General features: G+C 43.5%; 2 protein-coding genes across 6 annotated transcripts in view; both read right to left on the bottom strand.

Annotated features, from left to right (window-relative positions):
* Positions 1 to 10,781: 10,781 nt before the first annotated feature.
* LOC122423142 (40S ribosomal protein S6-like) lies at positions 10,782 to 11,432 on the bottom strand. Its single transcript, XM_043439916.1, has one exon. It carries the CDS (start codon positions 11,430 to 11,432, stop codon positions 10,782 to 10,784), a length of 651 nt encoding a protein of 216 aa, XP_043295851.1.
* Positions 11,433 to 16,933: 5,501 nt separating this feature from the next.
* GUCY2C (guanylate cyclase 2C) overlaps positions 16,934 to 20,471 on the bottom strand; it is an 85,202-nt gene continuing 81,664 nt past the window's right edge. For all 5 annotated transcript variants that reach the window (XM_043441242.1, XM_043441241.1, XM_043441244.1 and 2 more), the window contains 2 exons: positions 19,131 to 19,207; positions 16,934 to 17,600 (listed from right to left, as the gene is read on the bottom strand). In XM_043441242.1, coding sequence (XP_043297177.1) covers positions 17,426 to 17,600; positions 19,131 to 19,207 — 252 coding nt within the window. In that variant the 3' untranslated portion in view covers positions 16,934 to 17,425. The remainder of the gene's footprint in view (positions 17,601 to 19,130; positions 19,208 to 20,471) is intronic.

Consider the following 20,471-nt stretch of genomic DNA (forward strand, 5'->3'; position numbering starts at 1 on the left):
TGCTAGAAGGTGGCATCTCTTTTTAGGGATTCTATTATTATCATTATTTTAGAGAAAGTTTTGGGTTTCTCAGGGCCAAAATAATTCCTAAAGGGAATGTACTGTTGGATTGGGAACTGTGTGGTGTTTTGCAGGGTACCTCACTGCACTGATAGCTCAGTTGGTAAAGAATCTGCCTGCAACGCGGGAGACCTAGGTTCAATCCCTGGGTTGGGAAGATCCCCTGGAGAAAGGAAAGGCTACTCACTCCAGTATTGAGGCCTGGAGAATTCCACGGATTGTATAGTCCACAGGGACACAACTGAGTGACTTTGACTTTCACTGCACAGAAGTCTTCTTGAGGTTATCCGGTAACCGAGTGCTGATCTATCCCCTTTTGTGACCAAATTGCCCTAACACCAGACTCTTGGGTTATGTGGTGAATATTCTAACAGTTTTTAAATGCGCTTCGCATACCCACCAATTTTGTGACTTTTCTCTTCTGAGATTCCTAATAGCAATAGCCTTTATGTAAAATCTATCCACTCAAGGCCCCACACTTGAACCCAGTCCAGTTTTAGTCAGACCTAGTCTGAATCCAGACCAAGTCTGCTTTTTAAAAGTCTGACCCAGTCCAACTCTGGTCAATAACCACCCACAGTTCTGATGTGGAATCTGGGGATCTGGGGACAAAACCAAGGGCTCGGGTTTCCAATCAAATAAGTAACTATGGAAATCTAATTAGATCAGCAGCTCAGTGCAAAGAGGGCAGAGCTGAGAACCAAGACGAGACTTACCCATGGGCCTCAAAAATAGTGAGAAAAACAGTGAACTCAGGCAGCTCACAGGGTACCACACCTGTGTCTCTTGCTGTCTTCGAAGCTGTCAGAAGTCTCCTTCAGTCCTGATGCTACCATCAAACTGTTAAATAACAAAAATTCAACTGAGTAAATTTAAGGATCAAATTGGCTTTCTTAAACTATTAATGAATGAGCAGTAGCCATCTTTGCAAATAGAAGGGACCTCTTCTAAGGTATAAAAAAGAAAAGACCTTTAAAGGCAAAAAGAAGGCAGAAAGGGGAAATTATTAGCAAAGAATGCATTATTTCAGGCAAGATTACCCTCTGAAAGGGAATGGAAGAACCTACAGGGCAGATTACCTCAGTGCTGACCAGGTAATTCCGGGTTGACTGGTTGAAGATTCCTCAAGGGTTGGGGCTATAATTAGTATACATATTTAGTTTCACTTTGGTGTACATGGGCTTGGAACAAGTGACTCCATTTTGGGTCTGTTGTTTCTTTTAAAAAAGCAGAGATATCACTATGATGACAAAGGTCCGTCTATAGTCAAAGCTATGGTTTTTCCAGTAGTCACGTACAGATGTGAGAGCTGGATCATGAAGAAGGCTGAGAGCTGAAGAATTGATGCTTCTGAACTGTGGTGCTGGAGAAGACTCTTGAGAGTCCCTTTGGGCAGCAAGGAGATAAAACCAGTCAATCCTAAAGGAAACCAACCCTGAATTTTCATTGGAAGGACTGATGCTGAAGCTCCAATACTTTGGCCGCCTGATGCAAAGAGCCAACTCATATGAAAAGGCCCTGATACTGGAAAAGATCTCTAGTCTTTCCCATTCTATTCAAATGGGTATATCTTTCTTTTCTCCTTTGCTTTTCACTTCTCTTATTTTCACAGCTATTTGTAAGGCCTCCTCAGACAGCCATTTTCCTTTGTTGCATTTCTTTGTCTTCCGCATGGTCTTGATCCCTGTCTTCTGTATAGTCTCATGAACCTCCATCCATAGTTCATCAGGTACTCTGTCTATCAGATCTAGTCCCCTAAATCTATTTCTCACTTCCACTGTATAATCATAAGGGATTTGATTTAGGTCATACCTGAATGGTCTAGTGGTTTTCCCCACTTCAATTTAAGACTGAATTTGGCAATAAGGAGTTCATGATCTGAGCCACAGTCAGCTCCCGGTCTTGTTTTTGCTGACTGTATAGAGCTTCTCCACCTTTGGCTACAAAGAAAATAATCAGTCAGATTTTGGTGTTGGCCATCTGGTGATGTCCACATGTAGAGTCTTCTCTTGTGTTGTTGGAAGAAGGTGTCTGCTATGACCACTGCGTTCTCTTGGCAGAACTCTATTAGGTTTTGAAGTGCTTCATTCCATACTCCAAGGCCAAATTTGCCTGTTACTCTAGGTGTTTCTTGACTTCCTATTTTTGCATTCCAGTCCCCTATAATGAAAAGGACATCTTTTTTGGGTGTTAGTTCTAAAAGGTCTTGTAGGTCTTCATAGAACTGATGAACCTCAGCTTCTTCAGCATTACTGGTCAGGGCATAGACTTGGATTACCGTGATATTGAATGGTTTGCCTTGGAAATGAACAGAGATAATTCTGTCATTTTTGAATAGCAGGGAGAGATAAGAAAGCCTTCCTCAGCAATTAATGCAAAGAAATAGAGGAAAACAATAGAATGGGAAAGACTAGAGATCTCCTCAAGAAAATTAGAGATACCAAGGGAACATTTCATGCAAAGATGGGCTCAATAAAGGACAGAAATGGTATGGACCTAACAGAAGCAGAAGATATTCAGAAGAGCTGGCAAGAATACACAGAAGAACTATACAAAAAAGATCTTCATGACCCAGATAATCACGATGGTGTAATCACTCACCTAGAGCCAGACATCCTGGAATGTGAAGTCAAGGTGGCCTTGGGGAGCATCACTATGAACAAAGCTAGTGGAGGTGATGGAATTCCAGTTGAGCTATTTCAAATCCTAAAAGATGATGCTGTGAAAGTGCTGCACTCAATATGCCAGCAAATTTGGAAAACTCATCAGTGGCCACAGGACTGGAAAAGGTCAGTTTTCATTTCAATTTCAATGCCAAAGAATGTTCAAACTATCACACAATTGAACTCATCTCACACACTAGTAAAGTAATGCTCAAAATTCTCCAAGCCAGGCTTCAGCAATATGTGAACAGTGAACTTCCAGATGTTCAAGTTGGTTTTAGAAAAGGCAGAGGAAACAGAGATCAAATTGCCAACATCTGTTGGATCATCGAAAAAGGAAAAGAGTTCCAGAAAAACATCTATTTCTGCTCTATTGCCTATGCCAAAGCCTTTGACTGTGTGGATCACAATAAACAGTGGAAAATTCTTCAAGAGGTGAAAATCCCAGACCTGCCTCTTGAGAAATCTGTATGCAGGTCAGGAAAAACAGTTAGAACTGGAAGTGGAACAACAGACTGATTCCAAATAGGAAAATGAGTATGTCAAGGCTGTATATTGTCCCCCTGTTTATTTAACTTATATGCAGAGTATATCGTGAGAAATGCTGGGCTGGAAGAAGCACAAGCTGGAATCAAGATTGCAAGGAGAAATATCAGTAACCTCAGATATGCAGATGACACCACCCTTATGGCAGAAAGTGAAGAAGAACTAAAGAGCCTCTTGATGAAAGTGGAAGAGGAGACTGAAAAAGTTGGCTTAAAGCTCAACATTCAGAAAACTAAGATCATGGCATCTGGTCCCATCACTTCATGGCAAATAGATGGGGAAACAGTGGCTGACTTTATTTTTGGGGGCTCCAAAATAACTGCAGATGGTAATTGTAGCCATGAAATTAAAAGACGCTTACTCCTTGGAAGGAAAGTTATGACCAAACCTAGACAGACATATTTAAAAGCAGAGACATTACTTTGTCAACAAAGGTCCATCTAGTCAAGCTTTTCGGTTTTCCCAGTGGTCATGTAACGATGTGAGAGGTTGGACTATAAAGAAAGCTGAGCACCAAAGAATTGATGCTTTTGAACTATGTTGTTGGAGAAGACTCTTGAGAGTCCCTTGGACTGCAAGCAGATCCAACCAGTCCATCCTAAAGGAGATCAGTCCTGGGTGTTCATTGGAAGGACTGATGTTGAAGCTGAAACTCCAATACTTTGGCCACCTGATGCTAAGGGCTGACTCATTGGAAAAGACTGATGCTGGGAACGATTGAGGGCAGGAGGAGAAGGGGACGACAGAGGATGAGATGGTTGGGTGGCATCACATCACCGACTCAACGGACACGAGTTTGAGTAAAGTCCGGGAGTTGGTGATGGACAGGGAGGTCTGGCGTGCTGCACTTCATGGGTTCACAAAGAGTTGGACATGACTGAGTGATTGAATTGGGAAAGAATGAAGGCAAAAGGCAGGCAGAGGAAGAGATGTTTAGATAGCATCATTGACTCAATGGACATGAATTTCAGTAAACTGCAGGAGATAATGAAGGACAGGCAAGCCTGGCATGCTACAGTCCAGGGGGTCACAAAGAGTCAGACATGACTGAACCACAATAATAAGAACAAAACATAAGTAAAGTGTTTTCTCAAGTTCTGTGAATTGTCCTTGCAAATTATTGACCCTGAGGAGAGGGGCATGGGAACCTCTGGATGGTAGCCATTCGGTCAGATGTATGGGTGGCCCTCTGGGATTTGAGACTCCATCTGCAGTCGAGGCAGTCTTGTGAGACTGAGTCCTTAACCTGTGGGAAGTAAAATAAAGTTGCTCAGTCGTGTCTGACTCATTTCGACCCCATGGACTGTAACCTATCAGGCTCCTCCATCCTTGGAATTTTCCAGGCAAGAGTACTGGAGTGGGTTGCCATTTCCTTCTCTAGGGGATCTTCTTGACCCAGGGATCGAACCTGGGTCTCCTGCATTACAGGTAGACGCTTTACCATCTGAGCCACCAGGGAAGGCCTAACCTGTGGAATCAGTGCTAAGTTGGTAGCTAGTGTCAGCACTGAATTGCTGGTCACCCAGTTAGTATCAGAAGGTTGGCTGTTGGTGTTGGAAAAGACACTACATTTTGATGCTGAGAAGGAAAAAACTCAACATTTTAAACTGAAGCTTCTCTTTTTTCTTAATTACTGATTTTTTAACTGAAAAGGTCATCCATTTTTCCAAGATGTAGAAACATTCTAGGTCAGTTCTTTTGGCCTCTCCTAATTTACTACGGGAGTATGCATTCCTTCTTCACTTTAGCTGAGCTAGGGGTCTGGACTTGTCTCTGGGGAACCTGTTTCTGGAAGGATATATTGCTCCATGTGAGTGCCCCAGGAAGCCGGGGCAGGGGGAGTGGGCAGTGGCGTGACAACAGCAGAGTGTGACATTCTGGTTTACTGCTTCTGCATTTTGGCTTTTCAATATTGAGGGCAGGTCCTGGTAAAAAACTAGTGTGTTTTCCTTCAGGCATGATTGCAGTTAATTCCATAGGCTCTACTTGGAGGCTGCCCGCCCCACACCTGTCTTGGCACATAGCCTATGCACTGCTGTCTCCGAACGGAGGTGAAATCAAGGACTCAGGCTTTCTGGCCAGTCATACTCTTTGCTCATTTGCCTTCCTGGCCCAGGTACCTTCATTCCTAGGTCTCTTTATCTGAACCTTTGGCCTCCACGTGTTTCTGTAGAGATCACCTTATCAGGAGGAGGAAGAGGAAGACGTAAAGACACTTTACCCCATCCTGACCCAGGACACAGTACTTTTCCATCCCTGGCCCTGCTCCCTTGCCCTCTCTCGACCCCAGAGCTTGCAAGACTGCCTGGAGGCTCCCTCAACAGCAAGACAAATCATCTGAGCTGATCCACCTGACCACTAACAGGTGTGCTGTTCATGGGGGGAAGTGCAACAGTGGGAGGTGATGTTTTCTCTGATATCAGACTCTCACTTATACCATCATATAGAGGCTTCGCTCTCTTTGTTGGCTTGTTGCTTGTTTTTTAAAAAAAATTTACCAACAGAGATTCATTTCTCATAGTTCTGGAGGCTCAAGATCTGAGATCAGGGTGCCAGCATGCTTGTCCTGGTGAGGAGCCTCTTTCAGGCTGCAGACTGCTGACTACTCCCTGTGTCCTCACATGGCAGAAAGAGGGTTTGGAAAGCTCTGGTCTCCTTTATAAAAGCACTAAACCCACTCACAAGGGCTGTACTCTCAAGACCTAATTACCTCCCAAAGTAAAGGCCCTACCTTCCAGTAATACCACACTGGGGATTAGGTTTCAACATAGGACTTTTGGAGAGAGACAGATGTTCAGTCTTTAGCACTTCATAGCGAGCCTAAAGTCAACCTGAGAATTTTAACTTGGATTTGGGGCAGGTTGGGGAAAATTGACTTGGAAATGAAGGCAGAGAAAAGTGTGGCTTCAGTTTCAGATTCACCAGAACCTAGAAACAGGTTAGGCATAAAAATGGTCAGGCATATGGCTTGTTGCTTTAATCAGCTACACCGATCATGGACAGCTCAGATTTTTCTCTCTGCCTAGCCAAGCTCCCGGCAAATCTCAGGCCCAGTTGGTTACCTTTGAGGCAAAAGAGAGGTAAAAATCAAGTCATTTAGACCATAGTAGTTATGTACGGATGTGACAATTGGACCATAAAGAAGGCTGAGCACTGAAGAATTGATGCTTTCAAACTGTGGTGCTGGAGAAGACTCCTGAGAGTCCCTTGGACTGCAAGGAGATCAGTCAGGCAATCCTAAAGGAGATCAACCTTGAATACTCATTGGAAGGACTGACGCTGGAGTTGAAGCTCCAACACTTTGGTCATCTGATGCAAAGCGCTGACTCACTGAAAAAGACCCTGATGCTGGGAAAGATTGAAGGCAGGAGGAGAAGAGGGTGACAGAGGATGAGATGGTTGATTGGCATCATTGACTCCATGGACATGAGTTTGAGCAAACTCTGGGAGATAGTGAAGGATGGGAAAGCCTGGTGTGCTGCTGTCTATGGGGTCTCAAAGAGTCAGACATGACTTAGAGGCTGAACAACATTTCACTAAATGTACATAAAGGGCTTAGTGTACTCCAGGCACTGTGCTATGCTCTGTGGCTACAGATGAACGAATCTTAGCCCCTGACTTTGAGGAGTTCATGGTCCGAAGGGGCCTAGAAGGTCAGCAGTTCATATCACGGTGTGGTAAGTGCTTAGAGGTAAGCACAGGGTATTTTGGGGACACAAAGAGTGCACGCGGAGCAGAGAGGGGAAGGGGAAGAAATCACAGAAGTCCTGCAAGAGGAGGCGAACCTGTAAGTGAAGAATGTGGGAGAGATTTCCAGGCAGTGGAATCAGTGAACCACAACGTCATGATCAGTATCAGCAGTGGAAATTATGTTACTGATTACCTCCTATTTCTAATGCAATGGGATGGGTTTTTTGTTTGAGTTGGGTTTTTTGCTTTGTTTTTCTCTAGAACTACGTGGCTTCGTTTTCTACTGGTTGAGACCGGTTGGTGGTGGCAGGTGGCATGTCCACAGGAAAATGGGGCAGATCTTCTTGGAAAGCTTGGAGCAATGTGAGAGCAACCATGTCTGAGGAGCTGGTATTTTCATCATGCAAATGGCAGAGGCATCTGGTCCTTGGGGACAACTGTAGCGCTGTTTCTGGATCTCAGTTCTGAGCAGCGCTGGGCAGCAGACCCTGAGGGGCTTTGGCTGAAACAGTCCTCTGTTGTGACAATCCAGGTTTCATTCTTGCAGTCTCCTGATTTTGTGGATGCTAAGCTCGGTTCTCCTATACTTTCAGAGACTGGAGATGCTACCTGATAAACTTCTTCCTTTTAAAGTAGCTGGAGCAGACTTTTTTTTTTCTGTAGCTGGGAAAGGGCCTTCTTACTGGAGAAGACAAAGTCTCTCTAGTCAAAGTTATGGTGTTTCCAGTAGTCACGTATGGACGTGAGAGTTGGACTATAAAGAAAGCTGAGTGCCAAAGAATTGATGCTTGTGAACTGTGGTGTTGGAGAAGACTCTTGAGTGTCCCTTGGACAGCAAGGAGATCAATCCAGTCAATCATAAAGGAAATCATTTCTGAATATTCATTGGAAGGACTGATGCTAAAGTTGAAGCTCCAATACTTTGGCCACCTGATGCAAAGAACTGACTCAGTGGAAAAGACTCTGATGCTGGGCAAGATTGAAGACAGGAGGAGAAGGGGACAGCAGAGGATGAGATGGTTGGATGGCTTCGTTGATTCAGTGGACAGGAGTTTGAGTAAGCTCGGGGAGATGGTAATGGACAGGGAAGCCTGGTGTGCTGCAGTCCATGGTGTTGCAAAGAGTCGGACACGACTGAGGAACTGAACTGAAATGGGGAAGAAGTGTACAAGCAACAAGGAAGAATCCAGACAGGAAACTGTGCTTCTGGAGGAAATGGAGGACCTCACGGAGGGGACTAGGTGGTGGAATGTGGGACTTCTTGTTCCCATGGTAACACAGTCCTGTCCCCAACTTGCTGCTCAGGATACATGTTCTCTTCCAAGTGGAACCTGTAAGTTTCCAAGAGCAGCCTTTGTTTTTAATCAGTCACCACAGACCTCAGGGAGCGGAGCCAAGGGTCAGGATAAAGGATGGGTCCTGTACAATCTACTCTATGTGTGTGCTCGGGTGCCTCAGTTGTGTCCAACTCTGCAAACTTAGGGACTGTAGCCTGCAAGGCCACTCTGTTCATGGGATTCTCCAGGCAAGAATCCTGAAGTGGGTTGCCATGCCCTCCTCCAGGGGATCTTCCTGACCCAGGGAATGAACCTGCATCTCCTGCACTGTCAGGCAGATTCTTTACCCAGTGAGATACTACACTGTATCAACAGGCTGTCCACACCTCTTGCTTTATTTAAACAAATGCATCAGTACACAGAATGGTTAAAGTTTAAGGTACTATAAAGATCATCTCCAATTCTCTTTGAGTCATATTAAAACTGAGGTTCAGAGAGGTTAAGAAGATAACTAATATGATTATAGGGGCTTCCCTGGTGGCTCAGATGGTAGAGTGTCTGCCTGCAATATGGGAGGCCCGGGTTCAATCACTGGGTAGGAAAGATCCCCTGGAGAAGGAAATGGCAACCCACTCCAGTACTCTTGCCTGGAAAATGGACAGTGGAGGTCAGAGGAGCCTGGAAGGCTAAGGTCCACGGGGTCACAAAGAGTTGGACACGACTGAGTGACTTCACTTCACTTCAACATGATTATGGTTCTCTGCTCTTTACAAAGCTTTGTGTCTATAAAATCTTTGGTCCTTGCAGCAGCCCTGTGAGGTTAAGTGGCTGGTCCAAAGGCTCTTGGATTAGCCTGTGGCAAAGCTGAGACTGAAATCTGCACTTCAGGGGCTCTGCAGGCCAGTCCTGGCTTGCAATGGCAGCTGAACTGTTGCCACAACATCTAAACATAGGCTTCTGTTTTTTTTTATAAAAGTATCATTCTGATCAAGTCGAAATGAAAAAAAATCTTCAATCACAGAATCGCAGAGTGAAAAATACTGCTCTATATAATTTTTGTTTCTGCGCAGAAAGGATGACTCAGTAATCTAGGATCTCCTTAGAAGTTGCAGAAGGCTCTGGTGCAATTCCCACTCTTACAAAACATCTATCTTATCACAAACCACAAAATCTGATTATTTATTTCAAAAGAAATACAGAATTGGAAGTGATAACTCATGTTTTTTTGGTAACAAATGTGAACTCTGAGTCATTATCTGTCCAAATATTAGGACACAAACCAGAAGCGTGTCACTGGTTTCTCTGCTGGGAGCTCTATTTCCCTGCCATCAGGTTAATGCAGTAAACAATTTGGTGGAATAATCTGCACGAGGTTAAATTGCAATGGAAGGTGCTAGATAACGTGTGTTTTAACTGGGATTGCCTTATGCAATATATGTGTAAACACATGCACAAAGTTTTACATTCTATAAAAATACAGAAAAAAGGATAACGGCATTTTTAGCAAACATGAAAACAGTGTGCTGTTGCTGCTGATACAAAGTGTCCATGAGAATTCTAGGGTGGAAAGTCTTCTATTTCTGTAATGGTTAACTTATCACCACTTAATAGAACAAGGTCATTTTCAGAACACATCATCCAACATCTGGTCTACCATCTGCTGGCTGAATAAAAATTCTCACAACTCAGGCACAAAAGGAGCAATTTCCTACATCATTCAGTTGTTATTCTTCACTCAGTTGCACAAAAAAAGGTTACATGATCATTTAAAAGATGCTCTCAGAAAGACACTTGAACTACATTTTGTGCAAAAGGTAGGTTTCTGAATAAAATTTCATGAATTATTTTTTCCCTGTTTTATTGAACCTCATTTCCTATGCACAGGAAATGTCCAATTTTTAAACAAATTTTATTCTGAATCTTTTAAAAACAAAAGAGTTCAAATTTTTATGGAATACTGTTATTTATTTTTGTATTTTTTAAAATTTATTTTTTGTTGATCAGTCGTGGGTGTTCATTGGAAGGACTGACATTGATGCTAAAACCCCAATATTTTGGCCACCTGATGCAAAGAGCTGCTCATTGGAAAAGACCCTCATGTGGGAAAGATTGAAGGCAGGAGGAGAAGGGGACAACAGAAGGTGACATGGTTAGATGGCATTGATGACTCAATGGACATGAGTTTGGGTGAACTCCAGGAGTTGGTGATGGACAGGGAGGCCTGGCATGCTGGGTTGCAGAGAATCGGACACAACTGAGCGACTGAACTCGACTGAGTGGATCTTGCCTGAAAAATTATTAATCTCATGTTCCCGTAGCCATTTTCTTTTTCCTTCATTTTTTCTACATTTCTCAATTAGATTATTCTGTAAGGAAGTGTTGTCTCACCTCCACTTTATTCATATATTTAATCACACCTCCTTTGTTATGGAATCATGGATAATTTTATTATTTATTGATAATTTTCTTCCAGCTGAGACCATTGGGAGTTCTTTTTTTTTTCTTTTTTTTGATGTTTGATCTTATTTGTTACTCTCAGAACATCTCATTTTTGACTGGACTCAGAAGTAGAAGCTCTCAGGGAGGACAGCCTCCGTCTCTTGGCAATCTGTTCCTGGCATTTTTCTTTGGCTTCCTTCATTCTCCTGGCCAAAAGTTCAGCATATTCTGCAGCCTCTTCTTTATTTTTCTTAGTACGCTGTTTCTTCAGAGCAATACGCTGGTGTTTGTCTTGCAGAACTCGTGGAGTCACGAGATGCTGAATCTTGGGTGCTTTAGTCCTAGGTTTCTTACCGTCTTTGTTTAGGGGCTTTCGCACAACATACTGGCGGACATCATCTGCTTTAAAGAGATTGAAAAGTTTGCGGATTCTGCTAGCTCTTTTGGGACCAAGGCGACGAGGCACTGTAGTATCAGTGAGTCCAGGAATATCCTTCTCCCCTTTTTTCACGATGACCAAATTGAGAACACTCAGATTGGCATCCACAATGCAACCCCGTACAGATTTGCGCTTTCTCTCTCCAGTCCTCCTTGGTCTGTAACAGGAATGCCCCTTACTCAGTAGCAGGCGAACTCGGCCATGGGTCAAGACACCCTGCTTCATGGGGAAACCTTGCTTATTGTTCCCGCCACTGATTCGGACCACATAACGCTTCCATTCTTCACCCAGAGTGTCAGCAGCAAATTCTGTGGCCATACGCGTCTCGTAGAAGGTAGGAAGTTTTCGTTCATCATCCACTTCAATTAGCTTCTGGAAGCCAGTGGCTGGACTCTTCTGCAAAGAGTCCTCATTCCTTTTGACAATGGTATTTAGAAGCCATGATCTGGACACTAGCTCTGTTCATTGCTATTTGGGTGTCATGACTTCTAATTCCTAATAGTGGGTTAGTATATAGACACATGCACATTTATGTCTTTCTATCTATCCTGTTTCAAAGTCCACTTTGATATGAGTATTTGTCCCCAACTTTCATTTCCATTTGTATGGAATATATTTTTTAATCCTTTCAATTTCAGTCTGTATATATCTTTAGCTCTGAAATGAGTCTCCTGTAGGCAGCATATAGATGGGTCCATTTTTTTAAATCCAATTAACCAGTTCATGGGGTCGCAAAGAGTCGGACACGACTGAGCGACTGAACTGAACTGAACCACCTTATGTCTTTTGATTAGAGCATATAATCTGTTAACATTTAAAGTAAATTTTGATAGGAATGTACTTATAGCCATTTTGCTACTTGTTTTCTCATTGTTTTTGTAGTTCTTCTCTTCTTTTAGTTTCTTCCTTTGTGGTTTGTTGATTCTCTTTAGTGTTATGCTTGTGTTCACATATCTATTATAGGTTTTTAATTTGTGGTTCCTGTGGTGTTCATATACATTGGACTATATCTACTAGTTGTAAAATGGTAGGCATTTAAGTTCAAACTCATTTTAATAGGGATATATTTTTAACTCCCTCTCCCTATGTTATGTGTTTTTAGTATCATATTTCACATTTCCATGTTTGTGTGCTTGGTCACTAAGTCATGTCCCACTCCATGACCCCATGGATTGCAGTGTTCCAGGCTTCCCTGTCCATGGGATCTTCCTGACAAGAATACTGGAGTGTGTTGCCATTTCCTCCTCTAGGATTTTACATGTTCATGTTTATCCTTTATTTCTTGCAGTTATAGTTGATTAAAAATTTTTTTAACCTTCATACTAGCTTATTTAAGTGGTTGATCCACAGACTCTACTATATACTTGCCTTTACCAGTGGATTTTTCCTTCTGTTTAATTTCTTATTTCTTAATGTAGCCTTTTCGTTTTTCACTTAAAGAAGACACTTTAATGCTTCTTGTGAGGTTGGTTTAGTACTAATGAACTCTTTCAGTTTTTGCTTTTCAGAGAAATTCCTTATCTCTCCTTCAATTCTGAATGATAACCTCAAGTTGTGCATTTTCTCTTTTAAAACTTTATGTCATGCCACTCCCTTCTGGCCTGCAAAGTCTCTGCAGAAAAATCAGTTGTTCGCCTTATGGGGCTACCCTACACGTGACTCTTTGTTTTTCTCTTGCTGCCATTAAAATTCTCTTTAACTTTCGTCATCTTAATTAAGAGATGTCTCTGTATCGGTCTCTTTGGGCTCATTTTGCTTGATGACACTGTGTTTCCTGTACCTGGAAATCTATGTCCTCAGGTTCAGAGAGAGTTTTCAGTCACAATTTTATTAAGTACACCTTCTATCCCTTGCTCACTCGTCTCTCCTTCTGGGGCCCCTATATTGTTAATGTTAATAAGACTGATGTTGTCCTAGAAGTACTGAGGCTATTCTTATCTATCCTCTTTTTAAATTTGTTTTTCTTTTTGTATTCTGAGTGGATGATTTCCATTATTCAATCTTCTAGGTCACTTATGTGTTCTTCTGTATCAACTAATCAGCTGTTAATTCCTTCCTGTGTATTTTTCATTTTAGCTATTGTATTATTCAGCAATGACTGGTTCCTTTTTACATTTTCCAGTTCCTTGTCAAAAATTTCACTCTATTCATCTATTCTTTCCCCAGGTTTCAGTTAGCATTCTTATTACTGATGCTTTGAACTCTTTATCTGGTAACTTATTTATCTCTGCTTCATTTGGGTTTCTTTTTCTTTTCTTGTACTTTCATTTTGAACAAATTCCTCTGTCTTCTCAATTTGTTTAACTTTCTCTGCCCCATGAAATTAGGTGAAACAGTTACCTGTTATGGTCTTGAAGGCCTGTCTTTGTGTTGAAGCATCCCGAGCAGTCTGTGGCGCCCAGTGGTTTTGGTGGGAGAGCTGATCTGAAGTGAGCATGTCTGCCCCGGGTGTGCTGGCAGCCCCCACCTCGGTGGGAGGTGAGGCCAGAGCTGGAGCCGCTTAAGCCACAGCCAGGGACAAACTGGAGCTTCTCCTATGATCAGTGGCTGTTGTCACCCTGAGGTGGAGATGGGGCCCAAGGTGCTGTAGCAGGAGCGCTGAGGGAGCTGAGTTTCTCCCCGACATGTGGTGGTTGTGATGGTGGTTTCTACCTTGGTATGCATCACAGCCAGGGCCTGAGGGCTTGCTCGGTGCTTCACTTTTGTGCTGGTTTCACCTTTTCCCAGGTACACGTGACTTGGTCAGAGGTTGGATCAGGGTCAGAGGGGCTGTTGCCACACTACTCAGCTGGTTTTGCTCTCATTTGTTATGGTTACGGAATTAGCACCCGGAGCTAATTCCACTCCTCCCAAGTGTGGGCAGGGATGCGCATGCTGACAATGGCTGCCTCAGTCTCCATCAGAGGCAGAGTCAGGGACCAAGCTGGCTCCGTTCCCCTAAGTGTAGCCTCCACCCCAGTGCTGGTTAGCCCTAAGATCCTCTCTTCCCACTCTGTCTGCTCCTTCTGAGCTTGGAGCTCCCCCAGGACCCATCCTACCTTTTCCCAGCAGTCCTCTTCTACAACTGCTTTGGGCTACTCTTCCCTTGTTTAGTCTGATCCCATTTGTTTTTCTTTCAAAACTGACTCATAATTTCTATTTCACTAAGGATATTCTTTCCTGTTTCCCAATTCTTTATATAAAAAAAACTTTTCTGTCATTTTGGGTGCATGAGGTGGGACTGGGTGATTAAAACTTGCACCAAATGTGGCATTATAATGTAGTCTGATTATAATCAGATCATTATTGATCATTGGAGCTGGATCTCAGTGTATTATTCTCCACATCTAAATTCTCCTTTAGGAGACTGGCTACATAAATTATCTTGGGCAAATATTAATTTATCTTCTGGATCTAACTACCAAATTCCAAGAAATATGGAAAATACAACAAATTAAATAAAACCATGTGTAATCAATCAGCTGAATTCACTGAGGAATTACATAGGAAAAATGACTCAGTTTCAACAAATCAATGTCATAGGAAAAAAGTGTGTATGGGTGAAGCAGTATAGGTTAAGAGACTAGAGGGACATTTCAAGCACATGCAAACATGTGGACCTCTTTGGATCCTGCTTTGAACAAACTAATTAAAAAAAAATTTGAAACAATCAGGGAAATCGTTTAATAAATGTAAAGCTATTATTAGTTAATATTAAGGAATTATCATTCATTTCATTGGATATGATAAGGGTATTTTAGTTATGTTTTTAAAAATTCATTAAATAAAAAAAGATTCTTATCTGCTAGAACAGGGTAAGCAAAAAAAAAAAAACCGTGTACTTAGTCACTCAGTCATGTCTGACTCTTTGCAACCCCATGGACTGTAGCCCGCCAGGCTCCTCTGTCCATAGTGATTCTCCAGGCAGGAACACTAGAATAGGTGACCATACCCTCCTCCAAGGGATCTTCCCAACCAAGGGATCAATACCAGGTCTCCTGCATTGCAGGCGGATTCTTTACTGTCTGAGTCAGGGAAGCAAACAATAGCCACAAATAAAAATACACTTTAATTGAAACACATTCTACCCACTGCCATTGTCTGTGGATGCTTTCCTGATATGACAGCAGAGATGAGTCACTGCAATGGAGACAGGGCAGCCTGCAGGATGTAAACTATTTACTATCTGGTCCTTTACAGAAACTGTTTGTCCACTGGTTAGTAGGGGAGAGGAATAAACAAGTAGTTTGAGATAAACCGATGTATGCTACTATATATAAAATAGATAAATGACAAGGATCTATGGCACAGGGAACCATACTCAGTATCTTGTAATAACCCATAATGGAATAGATCAAAAAAGAATACATATATATATGTGATACCGAATCACTTTGCCGTACACCTGAAACTAACACAACATTGTAAATCAACTATACTGCAACTAAAAAAATCATTATAACAACTCCTTGAGGTGGATGTGATGCAGACTGAATTATTAATGAAACATTAGGGGCTTGGAGACATTAATTAATTTACAGTTAGGAAAGAGCAGAGAAAGAATTTGCCTGGTACTATCCTTAGTTGTCACTGATATGACATATCCACATTGTTAAGTGGACAAGACAAGGCCATGCATCTGTTTAAAGGTCAAGAAATATTTCACAAGCGTGTAGAGTCTATAAAAGAACATAAACACTGGCGCCTTCAGCTGAGAAGCTTTTCATCAATGCCCTTCCCTGGTGGCTCAGCTTGTGAAGAATCCGCCTGGAATGCAGGAGACCTGGGTTTGATCCCTGGGTTGGGAAGATCCCCTGGAGAAGGGAACAGCTACCCACTCCAGTATTCTGGCCGGGAGAAATCCATGGAGTCCATGGGGTCGCAAAGAGTCTGACATGACTGAGTGGCTTTCACTTCATTTCATGAGCCTTAAAAGACCGATTTTCTGGCCGGTCTTAGAGTTGCTGTTGCTAAGTTTGCCTGTTTGTCAAGGTAGATGTTTGGTATTCACACCCCTTTATCATTTTACATTTCTCTCTCTCCTGTAAGATTCAAGGCTTGGTAGAGACCATATCTACACCATGTACACTAAGCCCAGCTCCTGGAATAAGAAGAGAAGCTCAAATATGTTTCCTGAATGAATGACCAACAACGTCCACATCACAACCTCATCCCTGAGTGTTAAGTCTCCTTGTGCTGGACACAGAGGCACAAACAGATCATAAAGCTCCAGGCACCGAGAAAGGGCTCTTGCTTCATATTAAGTGCTCAGCCTGTACACCAGGAGATCATTTATTGTTTGATGGTCTGCTTTTCGAAGTGACAGAGAAGATGTAACCTATTTCTTAACCTCTAGAGTGGTTTTCATGGCAGAGGCCTGGGGAGGCATACTTGGTTGGAGCAATTGTTTTAGTTGTGAAGGTCAATGCCGGGGTGTTACATGCCTGTTCTTGCCTGTGCTGATATTAGTCTACTCAACCTGGCTCTGTCTTTTTCAAGAGATTTCAAGCAAATAAATCATGCTTGGCTGCCCTTAAAAAGGGAAGGAGATGATTGCTGGATGTGAAAGGGGGATATTTGCAGAGTCTGGAGTAAAGTGTCTCTACAAAGAGACAGGATGTGAATTTACCACCTGAACAGCCTCTATAGTAGAGAACTAGACACAAAATCCCCCCATGCACACAGGTGATGCTGAACATCAAGGTTTGGACTTCTGAACAACGATGTGAGCTCTGCCCTTCTTCACTGCAGGGGTGTTAAGTCAGTTTTTCAACCAGCACAGGACAATGGCTGGTGCATCCCAGGAAAATGGGTGCAACAGAGAGAAACACATCCACAGATCCAGGAAATGTTTAACTTTTATTCCTGCCTCATATACAGCATATTGTCTGCCAAAATTAGGAGTTAAATATAATTTAATGGAGATAAAATATTTAATATCACTGGGACAATTAAAAAAAATGTTATCATGAATACAGAAAGAAAAACAGCCAGTAAACAAAACAAAGCTGAAACAGGTGAAATAAGAACAAAATCTCTTCAACTTTGAGATAGTACATATTCATTTCTCTTCTTTCCCAGGATGAAGTTCCCTGGAGCAGCTATTGAGATCAGGCTGCAGAGGAGAAGGTAATTATTGCACTAAGAGTGTACGTGATTCACAGAAGCAAGCCTACGTCCCAGACAGGGAAGCCGAGGCTATTGGAGACTGCATCTAAGTCTTCTGCTTTACTGAGGTCTCAGAGAAGCGGAAGCTTCAGGACACTTGTGGTCATTGCCCCAGGTGTGGCTGGACTTGAAGTTTTTCCTGAGCGCTTAGCTCTTACCAAGGTTTAAAAATGGGTGCTCTCATTGTCTGTCGTGTTCAGCTGCAAATATTCCAGGGTGCCCTTCTTGTAGCTGGCCACCCGGGTTGGTTTTCGGTTCCTTATCCCCAAGGCCTGTCTTTTCTGTAAAGAGCTGGCGATCATGTCGGCGAACTCAGCTTGCAAGCGCTGTTGATTCTCCCTGGAGAGACAGAGCATGGATTCTCAGCCATTCAAAGAGACTAGCCCTCAGCTCCAGAACCGCCTGTTTCATTCACTGATTTCTCGTTGAATGCCTACTCTGTGCTGCACGCAGGAAGTCCAGAGAACACAGAACGACCCTTGGCTTCCACCGATGAGCCTAAAGAACTGTTACCCTTGTTCTGTGTAGTTGTAGGGAAAGCAGAATATATTTCAAGCAGGAATATATTTCGATTTCAAAGTGAGACAACATAATGCGGAATTGAGAGGTGAGGTTAGGTTTACATATACCACTGGAGCGAGAGGAAGAGAAGCCAGGAGGGTGCTAGGCCCTAGTGTGTGTGCTACATCGCTTCAGTCGTGTCCGACTCTTTGCGACCCCATGGACCGTAGCCAGCCAGACTCCTCTGTCCATGGGATTCTCCAGGCAAGAACACTGGAGTGGATAGCCATTTCCTACTCCAGCGGATCTTCGTGACCCAGGGATCGAACCCGCATCTCTTATGTCTCCTGCATTGGCGGGCAGGTTCTCTATCACCAGTGCCACCTGGGAAGGCCACTAAAGTGTTAGTCGCTCTACTAACACTTGGAGAGTTGTGTTCTACTCTTTGCAACCCCGTGGACTGCAGCCCGCCAGGGTTCTCTGTCCCTGGAATTGTCCAGGCAAGAATACTGGAGTGGGTTGCCATTCCCTTCTCCAGGGGATCTTTCCGACCCAGGGATCACACCTGGGTCTCCTGCATTGCAGGCAGATTCTTTATCGTCTGAGCCACCAGTCACCACAAAACTCTGAAAACGTGTTGGTCCCACACTTTCGTAGGAGTGTGGGTCTTGTCTGGGGAGGGCTCTGAATGAGTGGAGGGTTTTAAGAGATTAGAATGGACCTGGGGAGCTCTTAGTAAGGGGCCAGGTCCCCCCGTGCCATAGGGATGGTCTGCATTGTTTTGGCATCTCTATGGTATTGCCATCTGTCTGGGTTCCGCATCCAGGCATCTGCAGGACAGGGTTTCTCTACCGCAGCAAAAGCCATTCCAATGGCCACATGACTCACTGCAGTGGCCCAAATGCAACTGGAAGACCATTTGAGTCACCTTTAGGGGAAACTGAAACCAGTTAATTAGACCTGAAACCTGTTTTCCTCATCTCAGGGGGAATACACACTCCATGTGAAGACCCCAAACCGCAGTCCTGGAGCTGGGGAGTTCCTGTTTCATCAGGGGACTCAGCAGAGAGCTGTAAGCAGGGGTGGAAATGCCTTGGCCCCTGGTCCCTACTGTGCCCTACTCTTGACCACACGTGCAGGGGGTGAGCCCTAAACTGTCCTCTGGTCTCCCGAGCGAGCCTGAGACACTCTGGCAGCCAGAGAAGGGGGGTTTCCAAGCCTTTTCAATGTGCGTTGTCTCTCACCTTGAGTCAATGCCTCATTGCCACTGGCAAAACATTCGCCAACAGTTAAACTCTGCACACAGTACAAGATAGAAAGCCAAGACCTCTACTTCCCAGCCCCTCCCCGCCCCAGCCAGCAGCTTACGCGGTTGGAGGGGTCGGTAGGTTGTACTCCTGGTCCTTCACCCCGGTCAGCCAGTAGGTGGTCTCAGCTCCTCTTCCCTAGAGAGACAAGAAAGGTGTGTACTATGGAGGCCCAGAAGGCAGCCAGCTCTAACCCACCGTTCTGACAAGTATCAGCTTCCAAGAGACCTCTCCCCTCTGAGTTTGTCATCAGAGCCTATATTTCAATACAACACCTGTTCCTGGCATGATCTGTGTTATCTCTAGACCAATCTTTATTTCCAAGCACCTTTAAAAAAGTATCTCTCATCCACCAGACATGTGTTTTCTTTTTTTTCCAAACTAAAATTTTCTTTTATTCCCCAAAAGACATTTCCAAATATCACCTTAGCAATAGCACAAAAATTCTAAATGAAGAAGGAAGAAAATTCATCTATGATCCTGCTACTCCAATGAATCCAACTGGTTTCTGTCGTCCACATTTTATTCTGGCCATTTTTGCCGCAAAACTTTTGCCATAGTTTCCCCACCTGAAGTGTGTAAATTACAAACACAGGTGCCTCATAATAAACACTCACTAATTGACATTTGCTAGGTACATCTGCAGGCTGTAAAATAAATGGAAGCAACAGCAAATTCTTTTCTGGCTGGAGTGTTTTGTGTTTGAAAAGCAGACTGGATAGTTATATTTTTAAAAACCACTCATTCAAAAAAAATTAGTGGTTTGGGGCTGTGTTTGGACTGTAATATTTGAACTTCCCAAGTGGCGCCAATGGTAAAGAACCTGCTTGTCAATGCAGGATATGCAAGAGACTTGGGTTCAATCCCCCGGAGTAGGAAATGGCAACCCACTCCAGTATTCTTGCCTAGAAAATCCCACAGACAAAGGAACCTGGCAGGTTACAGTCATGGGGTCACAGAGTCAGACACCACTGAGCCCATACACCTAACTACCTGGACTGTAATAATTCACACACCACTTCTATTTTGGGGGGAACACTGCAGAGAATGTGTTTACGGAGAAGTAAAAAAGCCAGTGTGTTGTTCGGACACAGCTACCTAAAGGAGGCTCTTCCAAGTTGCTGTCAGTGTAAAGGCCAGCGCTGCTATGGCTGGTGGAGGCAGATGGTCTTAGCCGATCACTGGCTTCAGACCAGTTGGGACAGCATGACACGTCTAGAACAGGGATTCCCACACTTCTATATGCATCACAGTCACTTGATTAAAATACAGATCTCTGATCTATACCCAAAGAGAATTGGACTCAGCAGGTCTGGTCGGGCATCCGTGCTTAATTGCTAAGTCATGTCTGACTCTTTGTGACCCCGTGAACTGCAGCCCGCCAGGCTCCTCTGTCCATGGG

The sequence above is a fragment of the Cervus canadensis genome, chromosome 21, assembly GCF_019320065.1.
Source record: "Cervus canadensis isolate Bull #8, Minnesota chromosome 21, ASM1932006v1, whole genome shotgun sequence".
Lineage (NCBI taxonomy): Eukaryota > Metazoa > Chordata > Mammalia > Artiodactyla > Cervidae > Cervus > Cervus canadensis.

Coding starts and splice junctions, on each gene's coding strand:
- LOC122423142 (XM_043439916.1), bottom strand. CDS start 11,432: ATGGCCACAGAATTTGCTGCTGACACTCTGGGTGAAGAATGGAAGCGT.